Source organism: Quercus robur, chromosome 1 (genome assembly GCF_932294415.1).
Source record: "Quercus robur chromosome 1, dhQueRobu3.1, whole genome shotgun sequence".
Taxonomy (NCBI): Eukaryota; Viridiplantae; Streptophyta; class Magnoliopsida; order Fagales; family Fagaceae; genus Quercus; species Quercus robur.
The window spans coordinates 19161270-19185246 of NC_065534.1; the positions used below are offsets into that span (position 1 = coordinate 19161270).

The window sequence follows — 23977 nt, forward strand, 5'->3', positions numbered from 1 at the left end:
TTAGATTTTTAATTTTTTTATATTGTTGCCGTTTACCTTTTTTGTTCTCTCTTTATGTTGACCCTATATTTTTGGTGCATTTCGTTTAAAATCGAAGATTTTTAACAGAATATTACAGACGAATTCTCATTGCTTACATCTTACAAAATAATTTTTTGAAAGAGATAGAAAGTGAAATTTGTTGGACTAGAACAACATTTCAGGATTAATCTATTATCTATAGATGTAAAGTAAACAAGAAGTACTGAATGACACAACCATGTTTGATGTTACGTGTTAATGAATTCCCATAGAATGTATTCCAATTTCTCTTACCGACAAATTAAAATATCAGAACAACCTTATTATGACTTCGGATTTCCGAACATTTATCTTTCTGTGAAAGGATCAGCCATTTTCAACTTCTGTGGCAAACACCGCAAGGAAGAGCTGGTATTTAAGAGTTGGGATCAACGTTAAATAGTTAGATTCGGAAATAGTATCAAATATTCAAAAATTATTAAGTAATTTCCGTACGTTTTTAGACCCCTTAAAACACAAGTTGATTAACCTAGTTATTTAACCAAATGATTATTTAGGTAAATTATTCAAATCTAGGTTAATACAAGTAAATCATATCATGTAAACAATGCGGAAAATAAAGAACACAACGATATGATAACTTAGGAAAATCAAACCGGTAAAAAACTTGTGGAGGATTTAACCTAGCTATCCTCAAGGTAAAACAGATCTACTATGAAAGAATTAAAGTTTTACAATAGTGACTTAGACCACTAACATGCTATTGCTACCTCGAGTAGAAAACTTACTACCATGACCACGTGACAGCTCCGAATCCACGAACTACTTTTTTCTTGGATTCACAGCAACCTCAAGTACCCCCACATGTGTTTTTCTTTAAGCTCTTTGTGCAGCAACTGAAGCAATCACCAAGCTCTCGACATCAATCTTGATCTTGATAACCCTAAGTGTGTATGAAAGTAAACACCTCTAGATCTCACAAGAGATTCATACACAGCATAAACAACAACCTGAGAACGTGACTAGGGTTTTTCCTTTTATACTTAAGGTAAAACATAAAACCCTACACGTCATATGGGCTTGGGCAGAGTTGGAAAATTCTGTAGAAAAACATTCTGCATGAGCTTCGATCGATCGAGCCTTGTAGAAAGTGAATAGTAATTTTCTGCAATTACTCGATTCCAACTTCACAAAACATACTTTGTGCAGCCTAAATCTAGACTCTAAGTTTTGATCATGGTTTTCTAACATTACATATTGAAGTTCTAAAACATTTAGATCCTAAATCCTTAGAACCTAAAAATTTCACATGTCAAAAAACAAATGCAGATCTTTCTTACAATAAATTAAATTAATAACGTACTTAATACACAAAGCTCTCACATTTACGATGTTTAAGAGAAGTGTTTGGTAGATAGTATTTTTTGAGTCCCACATTGTTCTAAGGAGTTAGATCATTTATTTTTTATTTTTATAAACAATTGTAAGTCACCATTGATATGCTAAAAAAGTGGGCTTAGTGAGGACTAAGGTTTTATCTATATCACATTCATGTGTGCCATCCCATAGCATCTCGCGCATGTGAGGTCCATGTGGTGATTAAAGAGATTATCTATGTGTAATTTTAATCACATGACTTTTTTTAATTAGTCATATGACATGTTTAAATAATACACATAAATAATACAATAAATTGCAACGTAATGGGTTGAACTGATTGAGGTCTAGTTGCTGTTGTGGCAAAATATAGGATAGGAGTGTCCACAGGTCGGGTTGGGCATGCAGGTGGAGGACAATATTTTTAACCAACCCGCCAATAGCCTATCGGGAAAATTCTAATTCTCTACCAACCCATCAATCTATAAATTCGACAAATTGGTTAAAAATCTTAATGGTTTCAACTCAACAAGTTGAGTGGGTTGGATGGGTTGGCAAATTCAGTTGACTAAATGAAATTATTTCAATAAAATTGGATAATTGTTTGCTCACTCAAATAAAATTCTTTAAAAAAAAAAGAGAAAGAAAGAAAGGAAACACTGCATTTTTATTTTATAAGAATGACTTAAAATAAAAAGAAACATGACGAAGTATATCTATACATATGGGCAGGTAGGCGGGTCATGGGTATTTTTTGCACGGGCCTAATATAGGATCCGGTGTCAACTATAAATCAACATGTGATGCCATATGGTTTTTCGTTTTTTTCTTTTGTTTCTAAACAATTTGCTTGTATGAGACTTGACCTATCGATGGAGTCTTCGTTCACTTATGTGTAATGTGTGTGGCACTTTGTTTAACAACCCGTGTGTTTTGCAACCCCTATGATTCACATCAACTTGTTTACTTGACTAGCTGATCAATAACTATAGATACAAAGGCACAGGGTTCAATTCCTGCAAGTGAGAATGTCATGAGTGACACGTATTTGGGTATTCAAATATGCAGGTTCCACTTCAAATGCAGCACAAGCTCTCGTGTTCTCATCTTGCTTTGTTTTGCTAGCACGTACAGCCAATGAAGCAGAATAGCTGTGCGGTGTAGGTGTATGACACATTATCGCTTGCTGAGGTGAACATTTCAACCGGTGCCAAAGTTGTTGGCGATGCCTGTAGTGATGAACTCGTTGGCTCGTTGGCTCTAATATCAGGGTTTTTTTTTTTTTTTTTTCCCAAAATAACACTGATTTTCAAACAATTTCATTAGCACATTTTCAAAACTATTTAGGAAACTAACATCTTGAGTGTGATAAACTCAATTTTGGAATACCAAACTTGAGTCCATCAGACTCATTTTCCATCAAATTGAAATCGAGCCGTTCAAACTCAATTTCAATACTCACAACAAAAACGAAAACAACAAAGAGAAACAATCAAACAATTAAACAATCTTCTTCTCAAACATTCAAACACAACCCATTTCCAAAAACTCTTCTTCTCCAACAATCAAACACAACAACCATAGAGAAACAACAAAATTAACAAACCCAAGACCCACCTGGGGTTTTGCTCAGATCAGATCGCACAGGTTTTGCTGGAGTTGCTTGGATCGGATCAGATCGGATCGGAGTTTTTGGAGTTGATTGGATCGGATTGATGGTTCTCTCTCACTTTGTCTTGTTCCATATCTCTCATTCAATGGCGGCTCTAGGATTTTTTCTAGAGGGTTCAGTAATGACAGAGCTAAGAATTTGTCATTTGTCATGAGGGGCAAGTAAAAAAGTTAAATGATTAATCTTTTTTTTCTATAGATATAACTTCCATATTGTATACAATAATCTAAAATAATATTCTAAATACAATTTAGTATACAATACAACTATATTATACAATAGTCTAAAACCATTATAAAATAGGTAAGACAACAACTATAGAATACATAAACTAATATAATTAAATTACTAATCATACATTTTTGTCAAATTAATAATAACTTGTTATATTTATATTTAATATCAATTATATAAAAATATATGATAAAGAAGGAGAAGACTAGTAACACACATAGGAGTAGGACTAGGAGTAAATGTGAACTAAGAAAAAAATAGTAACTCATATAAGTTTTTGCTTTTGAAGTGGATGACTTCTTAACCATACACATAGACATAGTCACTCTCTTGGAATTGAGGATAGAAAAACTTAGAAAAAAAATAGATGGGAGAAACAAAGATAGAAAGAATGAGGAAAAAATTACAGATATGGATACAGATTTGTTAGTTATAACAGTGATGTAATTTTTTTGTTAATGAAGGAGAAAAATGCAAGGAAAAACAACTTCATTTCATTGTCAACTGCAAAGTAAGCTAGAATCCTAGAAAGAATATATATATATATATATATATATTTAATGAATGAGCAAAATTTTTGGAACCGACACAATACTTTCAAAAAATTTCCACAACAAAATCTCGATAACCAATTGTTAAAGGTAGATAAAAAAAATCTTGTTAGTTGTGGGTCTAGATAAAAAGCAGTTACACCTTGCCACATATTATTGTAAAAATATTGTGAAATTAAAATTAAGATGATCATAATCTAACTTCAAGCTTATTTCAACTAGGATTAAACAAAATTTAGGATGAGGGTGTTCAAATTTTTATTTGACGGGGTCAAAATGAAAAAATTTAAAAAAATTTATATATAAAATTTTTGTTTGGGCTAGGTCAGGGGGTTCATTTGAACCCCCTGGCCTTAATGTAACGCTGCCCATGCTCTCATTCCCCACCGAAGCTCACCTAGGTTTTGCTCAGATCGGATCGGACCTGGGTTTTGTTGGAGTTGAGTTTTGCTTGAATAATGAAATCGAGTCCAATAGGCTTGAGCTCTATGTTGAAATCGACTTCATTGTGCTCAATTTAGAACACCGAAATCAAGTTTATTGCACTCGAGATGTTAGTTTCCTAAATAGTTTTGAAAACGTGCTAACTAACAAAATTGTTTGAAAATCAATATTATTTTGAAAAACAAAATCCCTAATATTAGTTAAAAGTTGTTGAGTGTTTGAAGGAAAGGAAAGAGAAAAGAGAAAAGAAAGCACAAAAGCAGGATTTTAACTTGATTCATATGTCCACAGCAGAAACTCTTTTGTTAGGGTTTTAGACCCCAGTTGAGTTAGACTCAATCAGATTTCTAATCAATTAATTAAAGTGATTGAATATATAATTAGATTTGACTTAAAACAAACATCACACAATCACAAATCACAAGAATACCAAGAATGATGACCTAGGAAAACTTTTGAAACTATGGTTTCAAAGTAAAAGACCTAGGGAGAATTTAACCTAAACAATCCTCAAGGCAACATTTCACTAATAGAATGGAGGTTTATACAATAGACTTAGCCCTAAATCTACTGCTACGTCACGTAGTACTTACTCACATGACCACACACAGCTTCAAATCCATGGACTCTTCTATTGTGAAACTGTTGCACATAAACACTCTTGTTTGGGACTTTGAGACTCCACTCAAAGGTTAAGATCATCAACTGTGGTTGATTTGATTGCATCAACTTTACTCTATAGCCAGATCTGTTATTTGCACAAGGTTTCCAGTCGTAGCTTCAAAAGGGTTTGGAAGAACTCCAATTTTGTGCACTGCCCTTCTCTTGAATATGTAAAAACGTGCTCTAGGATTTGTATTTAAATATCCTTAAGATCCATCAAAACCCTAGATCCAATGGCTGAGAAAGAAAGTGAGAATTCAGATCTGCATAAATCTCAATCGGTCGAGATAAGTGAGACTATTTCTGCATTTATCTTTTCCTACTTTCTTGAGTCTTCAATTGTGTAGAACTTCATTTGTCTTGTTTCTGAATATTTCTAGAGTAAACACTTAGACAAAAACTAAGTTCTAAAGATTACAATTTGTTCGTGGTTGCCAACCTAAAAATATGGACTTTACATCCTTACTATTGGACTCTTGTGTTTGCAATGAACAAAAGTATGGTTTATATATACTAGAGAACTACTCTAAGTTAGCCCTAAACTAACTCATAATTTGTTTGTTTGTTCTACAAGCACATAGACCATATATCTTTAACAATATTTAAACCCTTAAGTATTATGCTTTTCTTCCTCTTATAATTTTTCCATGTTACAATATCAATACATAGTGTTGTAAAAGCTCAATAAATTTGTTATTTCAACACCCAAAAAATGTTGCTTCAATCTTACATGCAGAAATGTTTGACATAGAGTAGATGCTACTAAGCCCTAATTAAATTTGACCTCCCATTTGCATAAACGAAAATAAATTCTCTGTCTATTTTAAATACAATTTAGATCTTTTTATATTTAATAGTTAGGTGCTAGTAGTTTCAAACATTGTGGATCCAAGGTGTAATCAAGATTTATTCATGAACTGATTGCTTTGCCTTTCCTATTACAAAATGACTTGCTTTGCATTTCCTATTACACAATGATTTGCACTGAAAAAATAATAATAATAACAAATCATTTAATTTGATAATAATTATTTCAATGGAATTACATCAAGGGAAACAATGTAAACTTTATTCAAACTATATAGTGGTTCATCATTGCTATTACAAATATTTTTCCAAAATGTAGTTGACTTAAAATTGTTTCTGAAGATAATCAACTACATTCTTGTCCAGCTGGAAGGCCTTGGCAAGAACATCAGGATTGATTGGAGGATTAGATCCAAAGACCGCGTTTGCTATGGTGATCAACCCAGGATTTTGACTGCTAAGACCAGCAAAGGCAACAGCATTGGTCTGCCCTATGTTGAATTGGAAGTGAATGAGACCAATTGGGAAGACAAAGACATCTCCCTTGTTTAGAACTTTGGTGAAGAGTTTGTTTGGGTTGGATGTGACAAATCCAACCAAGAGAGTACCCTCAATGACTACCAAAAGCTCAGTGCCACGAGGGTGAGTGTGAGGAGGATTCAGGCCATTTGGGGCAAAGTCGAGACGAGCCAAAGATATGCCTAGAGTGTTGAGACCAGGTAATTTATTGACATTCACAAGATTGACACTTGATCCAAGTTTACTTGCAGCTGTGTTTCCAGGAATATTGAGTCCGGGAAAGAAAAAATCGTTGGCTGTGACAGTTGCTGGGTCCTTGCAAAATTTTCCATTCACAAATACTACACAAAGAAAAGTTTGTTATTGTCATAAATAAGAAAGTTCTATAATTAACAATGGACAATAGCATGTCTTGTCGGCAAAAAAAAAAAAAAAAGAGTCTAATGTAGATGATATAACGTAGGTGATGATAATAATTTAATTAATGTGTTGAACTTCATGAAAATGATCTCGAAAGAACGTAGGTGATTATGACACTGCTACGTTCTGCTAATAATGAGCGGGCATGTAGATTTGCAGTTCGTTAAAATTAAAAAAAAAAAAAAAAAAAAAAAAAAAAAAAAAAAAAAGGAGGGAGCATGTGCATACCAGCAGAATCGGTGTTGTTAACTGCGACACAAAAGTCTTGCAAAGGACTAGGGTCATAAGCTGAAACAAGGGTGGTTGCCAAAGCCAAAATGGCCACAGTAAAAAGGTAAGGAACACCTTTCATCATATTTGAGGTTATGCTATCTCTATCTTATGGTACAACTAGTACTCTAGGTATTCTTGCTTGGGTGAGGGATGGGAACAAAGCATATGGGGATATGTCTACTTATAGAGAGGAGTCAGTGAACATGTCATATTTTTTCACAAACGGTGCATATAAAACTTGGTAATACTTCAACCGTTCTCAAGTTCTTATTTTAATGCCTATCAAAAAAAAAAAAAAAAAATTTATTTAATAATGGCTGAACCATTCTTTAACCACTACAACTCTTTACACATTTGAAAAGCAATCAAATTGGACCACTTCAATGCCATTGTGCAGTTTTCATGTTGCTTTGGCCAAACCACAAATTAACCTTACGTTCGTAGTATATTTAACATTGAAATAATTGAAGAACCCATGCATATTTCTTGACTCTGTGCTCATTAGGGAATGTTTAATTGTCAACGGTGTGACCCATATAATTAAGTATGCTTTTGTTGAACTAATCTTATTGACCTCATCTTATTTGGCGGATACTAATTATTAAATATGTTTTAGTTGTTTTTTAGATTTAATGGTTTTCTAGAACCAATAACTATCATGGCATTTGACTACCAAGGCATGAGATATATATACTCTTGTCGGTCCCTTTTTGTTGTTCTCATTTCATGCTATGGTGTTCTATGATGTAATTCTTATGAATGTTTGGTCAACTTCATAGTTAAATGATATTTGTTACAATTCATGGCATTATCTCTTCCATCGAAACGCTTATTGAAGTTTTGCATGAGAAGTAAAGTAAAAAAACATTGTTAAAGAAAAAAAAAAAAAACAAGTTAGGCATAAACCACAATGAATTCAAAAACATAATTATATGAAATTATTCCATGGATAACACGGAACCACGACTAGTTTAGATTTATAATATTCAAGCGAAAACTTGAAATGGATTCATTTTAAATGACATCATATTATGTATATATCCCTTTAATTGAACCATGCAATTGGTCCAGTTAGGGTCACATTTTATGTAATTGGCATGTCTTTTGACCAAATGCATTTTACTTCTATTTGGATATTTGTTCTAGCGTGTTCAAGAACATCACAAACATGATGATGTACTTTTACAAGTGGTAACAAGTGATATTATTGAAGACATAAAAAATACTCAAGAAACAATACAAGAAAAGATGAAACAAAAGATCTCAATACCTGGCTCGATACCTTCAATCTATTAAGATTAAATGAACCTTGATACATCTCGATCTATCGAGATTCTTTAATTTTAAAATTCTAGATCTGTTTTCGGTCCCATGATGACTAGGCTTTTCTCGGGTTTTCGGCTCTAGGTTTCTAGGGGATATAAAAGCAATATTTTATAGCCTTTTTCAAAGACAAAGAGACTCATATTGAGATACATGCTTTACAAGAACTGTTGCGACTTTTTGTGCACGTTAGGTTTATGTACCAAGCTACTTCCAGATCAATAAGTTTGGATATTGAAGAACTCTGCATCAAACAACAACAATCAAGTTGTTGTTTTGTTAGTCACGTACTAGGATCCATGCAAAGGAAAGTCTCTACAAGAACAATTCCAGTTGGGTTTGGAGCTGATACTGGTATAAGTCAGTAGGTTCAACTATAGGTTGGTATTTTGGATAGACTAATGGGGTAAGATTCATTTTACTTGTAAGTTGTAACCACTTGTTTTTTTATTAGTCGATTTTTTTTAGAGTGGTGACCTAAAATTCACTTGGTGAGGTTTTTTTTTGCAAAGATTTTCCTCATCATGACCAAATCTATTTTCCATTGCATCTAATTTAGTTTGGTTGATTTGATTGCCTCCACATTATTTGCATGAAATTTAAATAATTAATCAACTTGGATAATTGAAATAATTAACCGAAGTCAATTTATAACCTAATAGGTCCATTTCAAATAAAGATAATTATTTTCTTATTTATTAGGAGCTCTTAGGAAAACATGAATTTTTTAGATTAGTCAACTCAACAATAAAAATCCTCTAAAAAAAAAACTCAACAATAAAAAAGACAAGTTTATGTAGAATAAATGCTAACAATTTTTATATATATACATATTGTACCTAGGAGTTTTGTAGATCAATTCACATTTCTTAGTGTTTCCAACGGAGATGTTTAGAGTTCAAACTCCCACTCCCCTATTGTAGCGATTGATTTTTTATTTTTTTTAGAAAAAAAGTTGTCAATGCAGTTAATGTTCCATACCTTTGTTTTCTCTAGATGGTTATATATTCTATTTCTATTTTGCATGAGTCCACTATAAATAACTCCACTGTCCACACAACAAATTGATATCAAATTTTCCATTATCTTAACAGGTAATTGTTAGATTTAGACCTCTAAACAAAAAGTGTTTAACCAATTTTAGCTCCAAGTTGTTAATTAGATTAATTATGCGAGCCTTAAGTTAAAGAAATAATCAAATATATCATGCACAGTGAAAAAATAAATAACAAAAGATATGATGACCTAGGAAACCTTATAAAATAACCTTTTTCCAAAGGATAAACCTGGGGTGACTAATCCCAAGAAGAACAATCCACTATTAGATAGAGATTTACAGTCAAAAAATCAATTCATAGTAAACCTAAATAAAGTTAACAAACTTAGCTTTGAATCCCACAGACTTCTCTGATATAGATCTGTTCCAACATGAACCTCCAATTCACGCTTTAGATCTCATGTACACTTGATTGCTGAAGCTTGGGTTGCTACTTGATTCCACCAATACTAAGTGTGTGAGTGTGATCTCTAGTAGAAGCTTAAAATAGTAGAAGGCACAAAACCCTTCAGATCTCAAAAGAGTGGCTCTCCAAGTCTTGAAAACATAGGGTTTCCCTTAAGTATTAATTGAAACTGGATTGAAAACCTAATCACTTACTTGGCTTAATGGACTGAAAAACAAAATTTGTAGAATCGAGTTTCAATTGGCCGAATAACAGCTTCAATTAATCGAAACTGCCATATTTTGATTCCTTGAATTTGCGGTTTCATGTTCTTGTACACTATCTTGGCAATTTCTTGAGCATTGATTAATCCATCTTGTAGACATTATGATCTATACATAGAAAAGTTTGTGGTCACATGTTTACCAATTATCATATACACATATAGAACTTAACAGTAAGTTCATTTCATATGTATCTTTGTGTTAGAAGTACTTCAAACCCTCTATCTTATATGTGTTTGTTTGTTTCTCCAAAAAAAAAAAAAAAAAGTGTTTTTCCTGAGTATTCAACTATCAATAAAGCTTAAATTTAGGCACAATTGTTTCTCCATTACTGTCACATACTGATCATGCAGGGTAGAAACGTGAAAGATATAACGCATTTTCGCAATGAATTGTTGAACTTTCAACTTTTTTTTAAGTGAAAACACTATTTTGGTCCCTATATTTTGGGGTCACAATCAATTTAGTCCCATATTTTTATAGTAGTCAATTTGGTTCCTGTTATTTTTAACTTGCAGTCAATTTAGTCCTTGTCATTATCTCACTAACGAAATATGCCTACATGGCAAAAGGATTGTAAAAATGAATTAATTAAATTTTAAAAATTTTAAAATTAATTTTAATTAATTAAATTTTCAATTTTAAAGAAAGAAAAAATTTTGTAAAAATGTTCCCAACTTTTCTAGCATTTTTGTAGCAACCAAACACACCAACACCAAAACACAAAAATCATATTCACCAATCATCATCTTTGTAAGAACATGTTCTCTCTCTCTCTCTCTCTCTCTCTCTCTCTCTCTCTCTCTCTCTCTCTCTCTCTCTCTCTCTCTCTCTCTCTCTCTCTCTCTCTCTCTCTCTCTCTCTCTCTCTCTCCGTCTCTTTTCTCTTTTGATTCACCCATACCCACTTAGAGCAAAACAACACCTTTACCTTGGAAGCTAGCTCACCAAATTGAACCATAAACTAGGAAGAAGAAAACCATTTGATGAAATGTTTTGAATCCCTCCGTCCATCAAATTGATTAAACCTTACCTTTTTGTTGTTGTTAATTTATGAGACGGGAAAGCATAGGTCCACAAAGTTAAGCAAATAAACTCAGTATGTCAAAGATGCATCACTTTGCTACATGCTGTAGGTATTTTGTTTTGATTTAGGTTGTCTTGCTTTGGTTTTGCTTAAAATCTTACTTCTTTCATCGATTGCAAATATTTCTTTTTGAAAATCAACCATTTCCACCGAAATTTGAGGACCCACTTGAGCTATTTGACTTGTGCTCTCTTCGATTTTTACCGTTTCTTCGGATTTCCTTTTTGGATAATTTTGCTTTTTTCCTTCTTATTTTTTCAATCACAACAGTAAGCAAAGTCAATCCAAGAAGCTATGAGTTACCAGCAAACCCAATAAAGTTGATACTTTCTAACCTCAAATCTTCAATTCTAATTTTAATTTTAAATTAAGAAATTAATTTTTCTGGGTTCAGGTTCTTCTATTCTTTATTTATTTTTTTTTTTGTGATTTTTTTTAATGGAATATGATTTTTCCTTTTTGTTCAAATTTTCCTTTCTTTTCTCCTTTAAAATTAAGAAATTAATTTTTTTTTTAATTTAAATGGTGACATGGCATTATTTAAATTTGATATAAATTTTTTTAGTATTATTTTATTTGCCACGTAAACTTAAGTGTGTCAAGTGTACAATCCGTTTGCCATGTAAGCATATTTCGTTAGCGAGATAACGGCAAAGACTAAATTGATCACAAGTGTTGAAAATAATAGGGACCAAATCGACTGCTACAAAAATATAGGGACTAAATTGACTGTGACCCCAAAACGTAAGGACCAAAATAGTGTTTTTGCCTTTTTTATTTTTATTTTTTTTAAGTAGCTATTAATACAATTTTTGTTAGTTTTAATAGGTGCTTGTGATTTTAATAGTTGTGGATCCAATGTATATTCAAGATTTAGTAATGCTAATTCCTCAGCATTTACTTGGACACCATGACACGTTAAAATAAAAAATAATAAATAAATTAAGAATCATAAGACAATTTTATTTGATACTAATTATTTTTATGAAATTACATATAAGGAATCAAGGTAAACTTTATTCAAACTCTACTTTGTAATGGTCATCATTCCTATTACAAATAATTTTACCAATTGCAGTTTGATTAGAATTGTTTTTGAAGATAATCAACAACATTCTTGTCCAACTGGAAGGCCTTAGTAAGAACATCAGTGTTGATTGGAGGATTAGATCCAAAGACAGCATTTGCTATGGTGATCAACCCAGGATTTTGACTGCTGAGACCGGCAATTGCAACAACATTGGTTTGTCCTATGTTGAATTGGAAGTGAATGAGACCAATCGGGAATACAAACACATCTCCCTTGTTTAGAACTTTGGTAAAGAGTTTGTTTGGGTTGGATGTGACAAATCCAACCAAGAGAGTACCCTCCATGACTACCAAAAGCTCAGTGCCACGTGGGTGAATGTGAGGAGGATTCAGGCCATATGGGGCAAAGTCGAGACGAGCCAAAGATATGCCAAGAGTGTTGAGACCTGGTAATTTATCAACGTTCACAAGATTGACACTTGATCCAAGTTTATTTGCAGCTGTGTTACCAGGAATATTGAGTCCGGGAAAGAAAAAATCGTTTGCTGTGACATATGCTGGGTCCTTGCAAAATTTTCCATTCACAAATACTACACAAAGAAAGCTTTGTTATTGTCGCAAAGAAGACAGTTCTGTAACAATTGACAATAACATGTCATGTAGGGAAAAAAATCTAATTTAGATGATATAATGTAGGTGATGATAATAATTTCATCAATGTGTAGAACTTCATTAAAACGATTTCAAAAAAACGTAGGTGATAGTAACACTACTACATACAGCTAATAATTAGCGGGCATGTAGATTTGCAGTTCATCCAAAAAAAAAAAAAACGAAGAGAGCATGTACATACCAGCAGAATCGGTGTTGTTAATTGCGACACAAAAGTCTTGCAAAGGACTAGGGTCATAAGCAGAAGCAAGAGAAAATGCCAAAGCTAAAATGGCCACAGTAACAAGGTAAGGAACACCTTTCATCATTTTTTGAGATTATGTTATCTCTATCTTATAGTATAACTAGTACTCTGTGTATTCCTGCTTGGGTGAGGGATGGGAATATAGCATATGGGGATATGTCTATTTATAGGTATGAGTCAGTGAAATGGTCTTTGTTTTTCACAAATGGAGCATATAAGACTTGGTAATTCTTCAACCATTCTCAATTTCTTGTGTAATGGATGAACTATTCTACCACTACTAGTCTGTACACATTAGAAAAGCAATCAAATTGGACCATTTCAATACCATTGTGCAGTTTTCGTGTTGCACAAATTATCCTTACGTTGAAATAATTGAAGCACCCATTACCCATGCATATATCTTGACTTTATCCTCATTAGGGAATGTTTAAGATATAGTCAACGGTGTGACCCATATAATTAAGTATATATACTTGGGTTGAAATAATCTTATTGGTTTTCTAGAACCAATAACTTCGGAGGCATCTGACTACCGAGGCATGTGGTACATTATTCTTGTCGGTCTCTTTTAGCTGTTCTCACTTCATGCTATGGCGTTCTATCTATGATATAAATTTTTTTTTTTTGACTCATATGATATGTATTTCTTAAGAATGTTTGGTCAAGACCGTAGTTAACTCATATTTGTTACAATTCATGCATGGTAAAAATTCTTACATCGAAATGCTTGTTGAAATTGTTGTTTAGAATTGGTCAATAATACACTAATTTTTAGCTAGTTCTACTTCTCTTTCCTCCACCTCAGTCCAAACGTACCATTAGTATCACATTATCATGTGTGCTAGAAACATGAAGTATATAATGCTTTTTCATAATGATTTGTTCAAACTTTCAACCTTTTTTTTAAGTAGCTTTCGATTCAATTAAACAATTAGTGTAGTATATACAAAATAAATAAAAAAAGGAAAATTAGATAAAAATTGATGAGTGTATTTAATCTTACAGAATTTACCATGTTTCATTTTAGATCTAAAGTTTTTAATTTAATCAATTAAAGACCAAAAGTTTTTAATTTATTCAATTAAAGACCAAAAGTTTTTAATTGTTTCAATTTAAGGGGCCAAATTCAATCTCCGTTATTCATTTTTGAAATTCTGAGCAATAACAGAACATATAAAAGCACAAAACTATTGATTATAATTTATAAAGTTAAACTCTATGTTTCAGTGTTTCACCTGAGGCTTTGTTATAAATCGATTTTTTTTTTCTATCATTGAACAGAGAGAAAACGCTTTGTTTAGATTGAGAAAATCTTCATTTAAAGGGAGAATATGATTGCTAGAATATCAAAATTGATTAAAAAAAAAAAAAAAATTTTCAACAATTTTCAATTTTTTACTACTCTATTACTATCTAGAATAACAGGGATGGACAAGGGGATTCAAATTGAAGAAAAAAAAATGCTCTATAAGTTTGGAACTTTAATTGACATAGTTAGAAACTTAAATCTTGTTAGGATCAATAGATTGACTGTTGGCAAACTATGAACGAAGCTTTGAATCTTGTACAGTTATGAGGTGTTTTTTTTTTTTTTTTTTTTTTTTTATTTTAATTCCAAGATAGAGACCCAAAATTAGTTGTAGGAAAAGAAATTTCTAGAATCTCGACACCAAGCTTGATATCTTTTTGATCAATTGAGACAAGCTCAAATGAAAGCCTTAGAGTAGTCAGTCGATCAAGAATTGCAAATTTAGTTTTTTTGTGATGTGTTGTTGCAATAGTGCATATCAAGTTTGAAGCCACAAAGCCTACATAGTCAACTTGTTCAGAAGAATCTTTAAGTTGGTACTTGAAGTCGCCGATTGGATTGTTCATGATGGTTTTTAGACCCCTTAAAACACAATTGATTTAACTTAGGTAATTAGCCAAGTTGTTACTTAGTCCAATTTAACAAATCTAGGTTATCACAATAACAAAGATCATATCATGCAAAGCAGCAGAAAGATAAATAACACAAGATATGATCACCCAAGAAACCGAACCAGTAAAAACCTGGGGATTATTTGACCTAGCTATCCTCAAGGTAAACTTGAATCCACTATCTTGAAAGAATCGAAGTTCATACAATAAGACTTACAAGCCCTCACGCTCGGCTTCTTATTGCTACCAACCAGTAGAACTTACTGACACGACCACATGCGAGCTCCGAATTCACGGACTCCTTCTTTCTTGGATTCACCACCAGATACAAGCACACTCGCTTGTGTTTTCTTCACGCTTCAATGGCAACAACCGAGTTGATCATCAAGGTGTAGATAAATCTTCTCCTTAAAAACCCTAAGTTTGTGTAAAGGAAAGCTCTTTTAGATCTCACAAGAGATTTACACAAACTGCAATATGAGCAACACTAAAACGAGGCTAGGGTTTGCCTTTTATACTTAGGACAAATTAGAAAACCTTAAAACGTTTTAAAACAACTAGGGTTGAGTTGGAAAATCTGCACAAAAAAATTCTGCCCGAGCTTTAATCGATCAAGCGTAAGCTTCAATCGATTGAGCCAGGCCGAAATGCATTAATCTTTTCTGCATTAGCTCGATTCCAACTTTACATAAAATACACAACTTTGAGCAAGACTAAAACACTTCTAAACACATTGTTTTGATCATGGTTTGCCAACAATACATATTAGAGTTCTAAATACATAAATACCTAAGTCTTTAGAACCTAACAGTTCATGTAAAGGAATTCAAAATAAAAGAGTCTAATCAAGTTCAAGCTACATGTGGTGACATGAGTAAGTTACTAAAGAAGGTAGCAATCAGGAACATGGGTTTGTTTCAATTAATTGTCTATTAGTGGATTTATTCTTAGGGTTTTGCGACTCTCATGGTGGTCTTTCCTTCGTAATAATTTTTACATCAATTTTCCATTGCGTCACCATATGATGTGCTATTTTTCTGTTTATCGTTTTCCTAATGGTCTATGTTACTACTATGGTAACTAACCTAGAAATCAAAGTGACTTCAAAACTAGTTAATTTAACAAGTTGATTAATTTTGTGGTAAAATGATCAATCAAGAGTCTAAATTTTCCAAACATACCTAATTTGAAATAGGAGATAAACTTTGGGACTTTTGTGTAATTTCACAAATAATCATATTTAACCGCTTAAGTATTACATTTCTCACCAAGAGCTTTGTGGCTCAATTGGTTGTCACTTTCTAGTGTTTCCAGCGAAAACATCTAAGTTTCGAATCTCTCCACCCATACTGCCAAATTAACCAAAATAAAAAGATAAAATAGTATTATGTTTCTCAACTTCTTCCCCTAATTACCTATAGGACTTTTTTTCAACATAGCTTAGTGTTACTGAGCCCAAAATTTGATCTGGTCATCTTTTTCCTTTTTTTTTTTTTTTACAAGATAGAAATTTTATTCTAGCCTAATCTACACATAAAAGTGGTTGCCATGGATAGCTTTCGGCAATACAAAATTCTCTCTATTACCATCACCATACTTATGCTGGGGTAGAAATGTGAAAGATATAGTGCTTTTTCACAAATGAATTGTTGAACTTTCTACTTAATTTTTTTAAAACAACTTTTAAATTAATTAAAGAATTATTAGTATTCTACATACAAAATAATAAGGGGAAAATTACATAAAAAGCCCACAATGTATACCATGTTTTAGATTAGGTCTCAAGTTTTTCAATTGATCAATTTAAGGCCCATTTCAGTCTCCATTATTATTATTATTTTTTTTATGTTGTTCTGGGAAATATCAGAGAAAAAATAAAAAGAGAAATCCATGTATAACTTTTTGTTCACCTAAGGCTTGCTTATAAATCAATATGGCTGTCATTGAACAGAGTGTGTAGAGAGAAAACTCTTTCTTTAGAGAGAGAAAATTTCTTTGTAAGTGAGAAAATGATTGTTAGAAAATCGAAATTGATTTAAGTAAAATAGAAAATTAATTGACAAAATGTTTTATAAGTTTGGGATTTTAATTGACAAAATTAAAAACTTGAGACCTTATTTGAAAAAAGATGTAAACTCTTGCCTTGTTATGTAATTTCCCCAAATAATCGTATTTAAATGCTTTAATATTTCATTTGTTAACTTCTTTCCCTAGTATAATTTTTTCCATGTTTCCTCAATATGAATATATAGACCATAGCGTTGTAGAACTTCAATACTCTTACTATCTCAACATTGAAAATGTTGCTTAAATGTTACATTTAGGACTGTTTCTACTTAGATAGGTGCTACTGAGCCCTAAATTTGATCTGCCATTTATAAAGTTCAGTCTATTTTTAATACGATTTTGATTAGTTTTATATATAACTGAAAGTTCAAAAACGTGTACAAAAACACTTTTGAACGTTTAGACCCCCAAAAACCAACTTAACCAACACAAGCAATATGTCAAACAACAAGTGTGCGGAAACTTAACATATGCTATAATATGAAATTGGTTAAACAACTATCTAAGCCATAACAAAATAAACCACAGCAGATAATGTAAAGGCAGAGATAGAGAGGAAGGAAGATGCAAACACAAAGATAACACCCGATGTGTTATCGAAGAGGAAACCGAAGACCTCGGCGAAAAACCTCTCCGCCGCCCTCCAAGCGGTAATCAATCCACTAGAAAATATAGTTGGGATACAAGGACAGCAATAGACCCTCCAAGCCTAATCTACCCAGTGCACCTAAGCCCTCCAAGTTTCTTGCTCCAACGAGGTTGCACCGAACCTTTTTCTTTTCTAGCTTCCCGGATCCCGCTACTAGACCGTAGCATCAACCAATGAATATTGGCTCCTTCCTAACTGCTTCCCAGAACTCCAAACGACTGTCTCACAGAGATGATAATGGTGAGAACCAGGTTTGGTATAATGCCTCTCAAGGTTTTGACAATGGAGAGGAAGAGAGTAAGGGATTTTGATGAGACTCTAAGGTAGGGATTGTGTATCAAACAATCTTGTTTTTCTTTAGGGTTTCTCTCTCAAAATTCTCTCTGGAAGCTCTATTTCAATCGTGGGTTAAAGGGGTATTTATACTGGAGTGGAGAGGAATGTGAAACGTCAGGTTTTTCCAAAACAGGGGTGGCTCGCGGCTTGACCTCGCGGCTTGACCAAGTCGCGAGATCCAGTCGCGAGTTAACCGTATGACCAGTTGTCCTGTTTTGTCCTGTAGTGCTCCAGCTAGCATGACTGTTCATCTTCCAGCATGCTTGGCACGTGTGCAGCTTCTGGCGGCTTGCAGCCGCGAGTCCACCCGCGAGTCCCAGCCGCGACACTCTGTTTTCTTGCACACTCTTGAGCAATCTTCACTCTATCTCACTCACTACCCTTACAACAAACCCACCTAAATACAGGGTTACTAAATGCTGAATTACAAGCAAATTTGGCACGGAATAAAGCCAATTAGATGGTTGAATAAATTCAACCTTACAATAAGTTTTTGTAATTTCAATCGCTGTGGATCAAAGGTGTAATCAAGATTTAGTCGTACACTAATTTCTCTGCATTTTCTATGACACCAAAAAAGAAAAAGAAAATCATAAGACAATTTTATTTGATAATAAATATTTTAATGGCAATCTAGGTTGCATGGACACGCCATTTTTGGCGTCGTGTCGGTGTCGGGCATCGGAACGGGTACGACTTGCCGGATTCCAGTGTCTGGCGAATGTCCTCTTTTTTTTTTTTTTTTTTTTTTTTTTTTTTCGTTTCTCCGACGCGGCGCTGACACGGCTCCGACGCGGCGCCAACGCGGCTCTGACACGTCTGACACGCCAGCAATGAAGAAAAAAAAGAAAATTTCGGCATATTTCGGGTCATTCAGGCTATTCCGGCCAATTTCGGCCGAAATGAAAATTTCGTCCGATACAAGATTTTGGCTGAAAAAAAAAAATCAAAATCAAAATCTGAAAGTTCAAAAACGTGTACCAATACACTTTTGAACGTTTAGACCCCCAAAAATTAACTTAACCAACACAAGCAATATGTTAAACAACAAGTGTGCGGAAACTTAACATATGCTATAATATGAAATTGGATAAACAACTATCTAAGCCATAACAAAGTAAACCACAGCAGATAATGTAAAGGCAGAGATAGAGAGGAAGGAAGATGCAAACACAAAGATAACACCCTATGTGTTATCGAAGAGGAAACCGAAGTCCTCGGCGAAAAACCTCTCCGCCGCCCTCCAAGCGGTAAACAATCCACTAGAAAATACAGTTGGGATACAAGGACAGCAATAGACCCTCCAAGCCTAATCTACCCAGTGCACCTAAGCCCTCCAAGCTTCTTGCTCCAACGAGGTTGCGCCGAACCTTTTTCTTTTCTAGCTTCCCGGATTCCGCTACTACACCGTAGCATCAACCAATGAAGATTGGCTCCTTCCTAACTGCTTCCCAGAACTCCAAACGACTGTCTCACAGAGATGATAATGGTGAGAACCAGGTTTGGTATAATGCCTCTCAAGGTTTTGACAATGGAGAGGAAGAGAGTGAGGGATTTTGATGAGACTCTAAGGTAGGGATTGTGTGTGAAACAATCTTGTTCTTCTTTAGGGTTTCTCTCTCAAAATTCTCTCTGGAAGCTCTCTTTCAATCGTGGGTTAAAGGGGTATTTATACTGGAGTGAAGAGGAATGTGAAACGTCAGGTTTTTCCAAAACAGGGGTGGCTCGCGGCTTGACCTCGCGGCTTGACCTCGCGGCTTGACCAAGTCGCGAGATCCAGTCGCGAGTTAACCGTATGGCCAGTTGTCCTGTAGTGCTCCAGCTAGCATGACTGTTCATCTTCCAGCATGCTTGGCACGTGTGCAGCTTCTGGCGGCTTGCAGCCGCGAGTCCACCCGCGAGTCCCAGCCACGACACTCTGTTTTCTTGCACACTCTTGAGCAATCTTCACTCTATCTCACTCACTACCCTTACAACAAACCCACCTAAATACAGGGTTACTAAATGCTGAATTATAAGCAAATTTGGCACGGAATAAAGCCAATTAGATGGTTGAATAAATTCAACCTTACAATCTCCCCCTTTGGCTATTCCGTGACAAAACCCTAAAACAGACTATAGACTTAACATGTGAGTTGGGAACAGTTGAACAAAACTCACTCACACCTAACTCTAGAAGCTGTGAAGCACTTGAATCATATGAACATAAACTCCTGAAACACAACAATACACTATGATCATTGTAAGCAGAAAATTATAAATGCATATGAAACAGGCAATATGAGATCAAGCAAAGATGGAGTTAATAAACAAACCATGGCTTGATCAACCAAGTGAACACCACAAAGTAGTGATCACAGTGCTCATTCACACTTGGAATGAACACAAGGACATACAAGTTAACAAGCACAAGGCAAGACACTTGTATGCTCAACACTTAACCAATGCATAGCACACAAGGCATATGCATCTAGGAACAATCCTACAAGGGCACAAGAGTGACAGTACATAAACCAAAATGCAGAACATTTAGATTAAAGTACTGATTTCAACATAGCATAAAGGCTGCACTTAAGCAAGGTACATACCATAAAGCCTACAAACTATGCATAAAACAATAACCTTAAAAGCTTACAAAAGCACATGGGTACAAACCAACAAATACCTGAATAACATCATCAACATATATTAAAGTTTAAACCAAGAGTATATGAAATGAGTTAGAAACAGCTATACACCAAAACACAGTGTATCAAAACCAAAAAAAATAAGTTTAGAAGATAAGACTAAAAACAAAAGTATGTGTGTACTCCCCCTATCACTATGCACACTTCCTTTTGAACTTTTCTCCCCCTTACTGAATGCTCTCCCCCTTTTTGTCACGAATAGCTAAAGACTCTCGTCTAACTTTCGTTGAATCTCATCTAGCTGATTTTCCATAGTCTCGAGGCGCATTTGGATATGGTTGTTTGTGGAGTAGAGAAGTGCCACAAGCTCATCAACGCGTTTCTGAATATGCTCAAGTACACTGCCAACTCTGTCAGTATGAGAAGCAGTTTGTGCTTGCGGAATACCAGCCAGTGAAGCTTCAGGAACCGCACGTGATGCAGATGTGGTATGTGCAGGTGTCTCTAAGTCAGGGGCAGATGAAGTAACCGGAGAGATGTGAGCACTTCTTGGTGATTTAGAGGAGTGACTTCTGCTTGCTTGAAGAGTGAACAAGGAAATGGGACGTTGACGAGTCAACATTTTACCATCTGCAGGAGGAATAATGCCTGCACTAAGAATGAGTTTCATGACAAGACTGCAAAATGGAATGATTCCTCGAGCTGTAGATCGACACGCGGTCTTCCTCAAGTTGTAGTAGATGTGAGCACATATATCAATGGGGGCTCCTGTAATGAGGTCACACAGAAATATAGCTCTCCCAAGATTGATGAATGTAGTGTTGGACAGTGGGTAGAGATTGGTGAACATGATCAACTTCAGTGTGGTCAGCTCAGGTGCAAACTTTGCGGTGCTGATGGAAGTTCCTGCACTGGATACCTCATGATCGTGTCCTAGGATTTGTAAAATTTCTCCAACCTCTGGATTTCGTTCATCATAGGGAGTTAAATTCACATTCTGAGGTCTGGTGATGCCGAGAAGATCTGCGATGGAGTCTGGGGTAACACAAAATTCTGTTCCTCTGACCCAGAAAATGAGGTTAGGTCCAAGATCAGTTGCATTGGAAAAGCATTCTTTGACCAGCTCATCCATTGGGTCATCAAAGTTTCCGAACAAGTTTGCCCAGTCTCGTTTCTCAAAGATTCGAGGGATGAAAGTAGACCCTAAGGTGTTGAACTCTACTACCCGTTCCACTATAGTGGTTGACTTGTCAAACACATTTGAGTAGGCGTGTGAGTGAAGGGGAACTCTGAATCTATCCTCATTGGGATCTTGAGATGCCAGAGATGATAGACGAGTCCTTTTAGCAACTGGTGTTGCTGGTTCGTCAGCAACAATGTCTTTACCCCTGGAAGATCGACGAGACATCTGCAAGAGAACAGGCCAACAGAAAAGAACCAAGCAACAATACCCCACAAAAAGATTGTCAACAAGATTCAGTGGAAACAATATTTCAATATATAAACACAAATTGAAGATAGTGCAGACCCAACCAAAACTTCCAACAATACACAGAAGCACAAACTAATACGTGTATCAAACTTGGTGAAAGTGCACCAAGACAAAGATAGACGGCACAACTGACAAAACTGTCATTGAGACAGGTTAACATGACCATGATATGCAATAAGATACAGCATTTGAATATTTAGAGCAGATAACATAAATCACTCCATCAGAGGCATGAACATGGGAAAAATATATCAATCATGAAGAAATCAAACATCCACACTGAAGCACGTGGATGAGAGACATACATTATGTTATCATAACCACTCAGTGACCAAAACCAAACACCAACATCAATATTCAGGCAAGTGTAATGAGTAAGTCAAATAGACACCAAACCCATTTCAGAAAAGATTCTCAGAATCAATCATAGGCAAAAATCAGAACAATGAAATACACATTGTGACTGCTCAACATGAAAACAGGTGAGAACAATATCAAACAAGACACTCCATACCCATTACACATAGAGATAAGTATAACGAATACAGTACCAGTCCAAACAGTAACAGAAATATGCAGGAATAAGAAACTGAGACTGAGAAAAGCAAAACCCATACCTTTTCTTGATGATTTGGATAAGAAACGAAGCACCAAAAGGGTTTGAAAAATGGATTCACGAAGTGTTTGGGAGGAAGAACAGTTTAAAGGGAAAATGAACAGTTACAAAAGTTCGAGGGAAAACTGAAAGAGGTTTAAAAACTGCTCCTGTTTCTGTAAAACACGCGATTTTCGCGACTGGATAAAGTCGCCACACAGTCGCCAGCTCAAGCCGCCAAAGCACTCAAGAACAAAATTTTGAAAAATTTTTCTAAGTGTTTTTCGCGACTGGAAGGTCTACCCGCGAGTGAGTCGCGAGCTGAGCCGCGAAAATCTCTGAGTGAACCTCGCGATTGGACCTTCCACTTGCGAACAAGTCGCCAAAAATGACCAGCGAAGATGCGACTGAGGCTCGCGACTTGACATACCCGCGACTGAGCCGCCAAAACAGGGCAAAACTGTATTTTTGAAATTTTCAGATTTTTCAAACAAAATACTTTCCAAAAACACCTAAAACACTCAAAAATCTTTTTGTGCTTGAATAAACAAAGATTGAGCATGTGAAAACACATTTTATCAAGTACAATCACACAAATGAATATGGCATTTATTGAACATAAACTTGTGTGTTGTGTGTGGATATCAACAATGAGATAGTCCTTTGTCTAATGTGAAGCTTCAATGATCAATTCAACCAAGGCATACACAATTAGCACTAGATCATGTGACCAATCTCAATTATAGAAATATGTATATATGACCTCCCACACAACTTGATAACATAACTTGGAGCTTTTCATTTGACTCCACTAACAATCATAACATTTGATCTTTTTGATCTTTTGAGGCAATCATCTCTCATTGTGAGAGGGATAGATACCATTTCTCTTTGAAGAACAGGCCTTTGGCCTTTTTGAATGAAATTTCACTTTTAATATAAGGTCGCTTACCCTTTTTCCTAGTCAAATACTAGAATGTGCGACAGGCTTTTGCTGTTCAATATCTCTTTTCATTTGGAGATTTACATTTGGTGAGCTCTTTTTAGCAAAACAAAAATAAAAAGTGGGAAGATATATAGACACAAGTCTATGCATGTCTCAAGATCAACATAATCATTCACTAATCATTCATGACAAGTTTGAAGATCTATTTACAACAATCACATAGATTTCACGATTTTTCCCACAGTGATATGAGTGCATGAAAACAAGCAATGCTCGAAAAT

General features: G+C 34.7%; 2 protein-coding genes across 2 annotated transcripts; both read right to left on the reverse strand.

The window, feature by feature from the left end:
• Nucleotides 1-5958: 5958 nt before the first annotated feature.
• On the reverse strand, nt 5959-7149 carry LOC126724240 (germin-like protein subfamily 1 member 7). The gene is made up of 2 exons (XM_050428748.1): nt 6937-7149; nt 5959-6629 (listed from the first exon to the last, which is right to left on the reverse strand). Exons 1-2 carry the CDS (start codon nt 7061-7063, stop codon nt 6094-6096), a joined length of 663 nt encoding a protein of 220 aa, XP_050284705.1. The 5' UTR covers nt 7064-7149; the 3' UTR covers nt 5959-6093.
• A 4909-nt stretch (nt 7150-12058) lies between these two features.
• LOC126724250 (germin-like protein subfamily 1 member 7) lies at nt 12059-13191 on the reverse strand. Its single transcript, XM_050428760.1, has 2 exons — nt 12999-13191; nt 12059-12735 (listed from the first exon to the last, which is right to left on the reverse strand). Exons 1-2 carry the CDS (start codon nt 13123-13125, stop codon nt 12200-12202), a joined length of 663 nt encoding a protein of 220 aa, XP_050284717.1. The 5' UTR covers nt 13126-13191; the 3' UTR covers nt 12059-12199.
• Nucleotides 13192-23977: the final 10786 nt, after the last annotated feature.

What these genes read in the sequence shown, in the direction of transcription:
- LOC126724250 (XM_050428760.1), bottom strand. Translation starts at nt 13,125, where the DNA reads ATGATGAAAGGTGTTCCTTACCTTGTTACTGTGGCCATTTTAGCTTTG. An exon ending in TAACAACACCGATTCTGCTG is followed by an intron (nt 12,736 to 12,998) that starts GTATGTACATGC and finishes TTCTTTGTGTAG; the next exon opens with TATTTGTGAATGGAAAATTT.
- LOC126724240 (XM_050428748.1), bottom strand. Translation starts at nt 7,063, where the DNA reads ATGATGAAAGGTGTTCCTTACCTTTTTACTGTGGCCATTTTGGCTTTG. An exon ending in TAACAACACCGATTCTGCTG is followed by an intron (nt 6,630 to 6,936) that starts GTATGCACATGC and finishes TTCTTTGTGTAG; the next exon opens with TATTTGTGAATGGAAAATTT.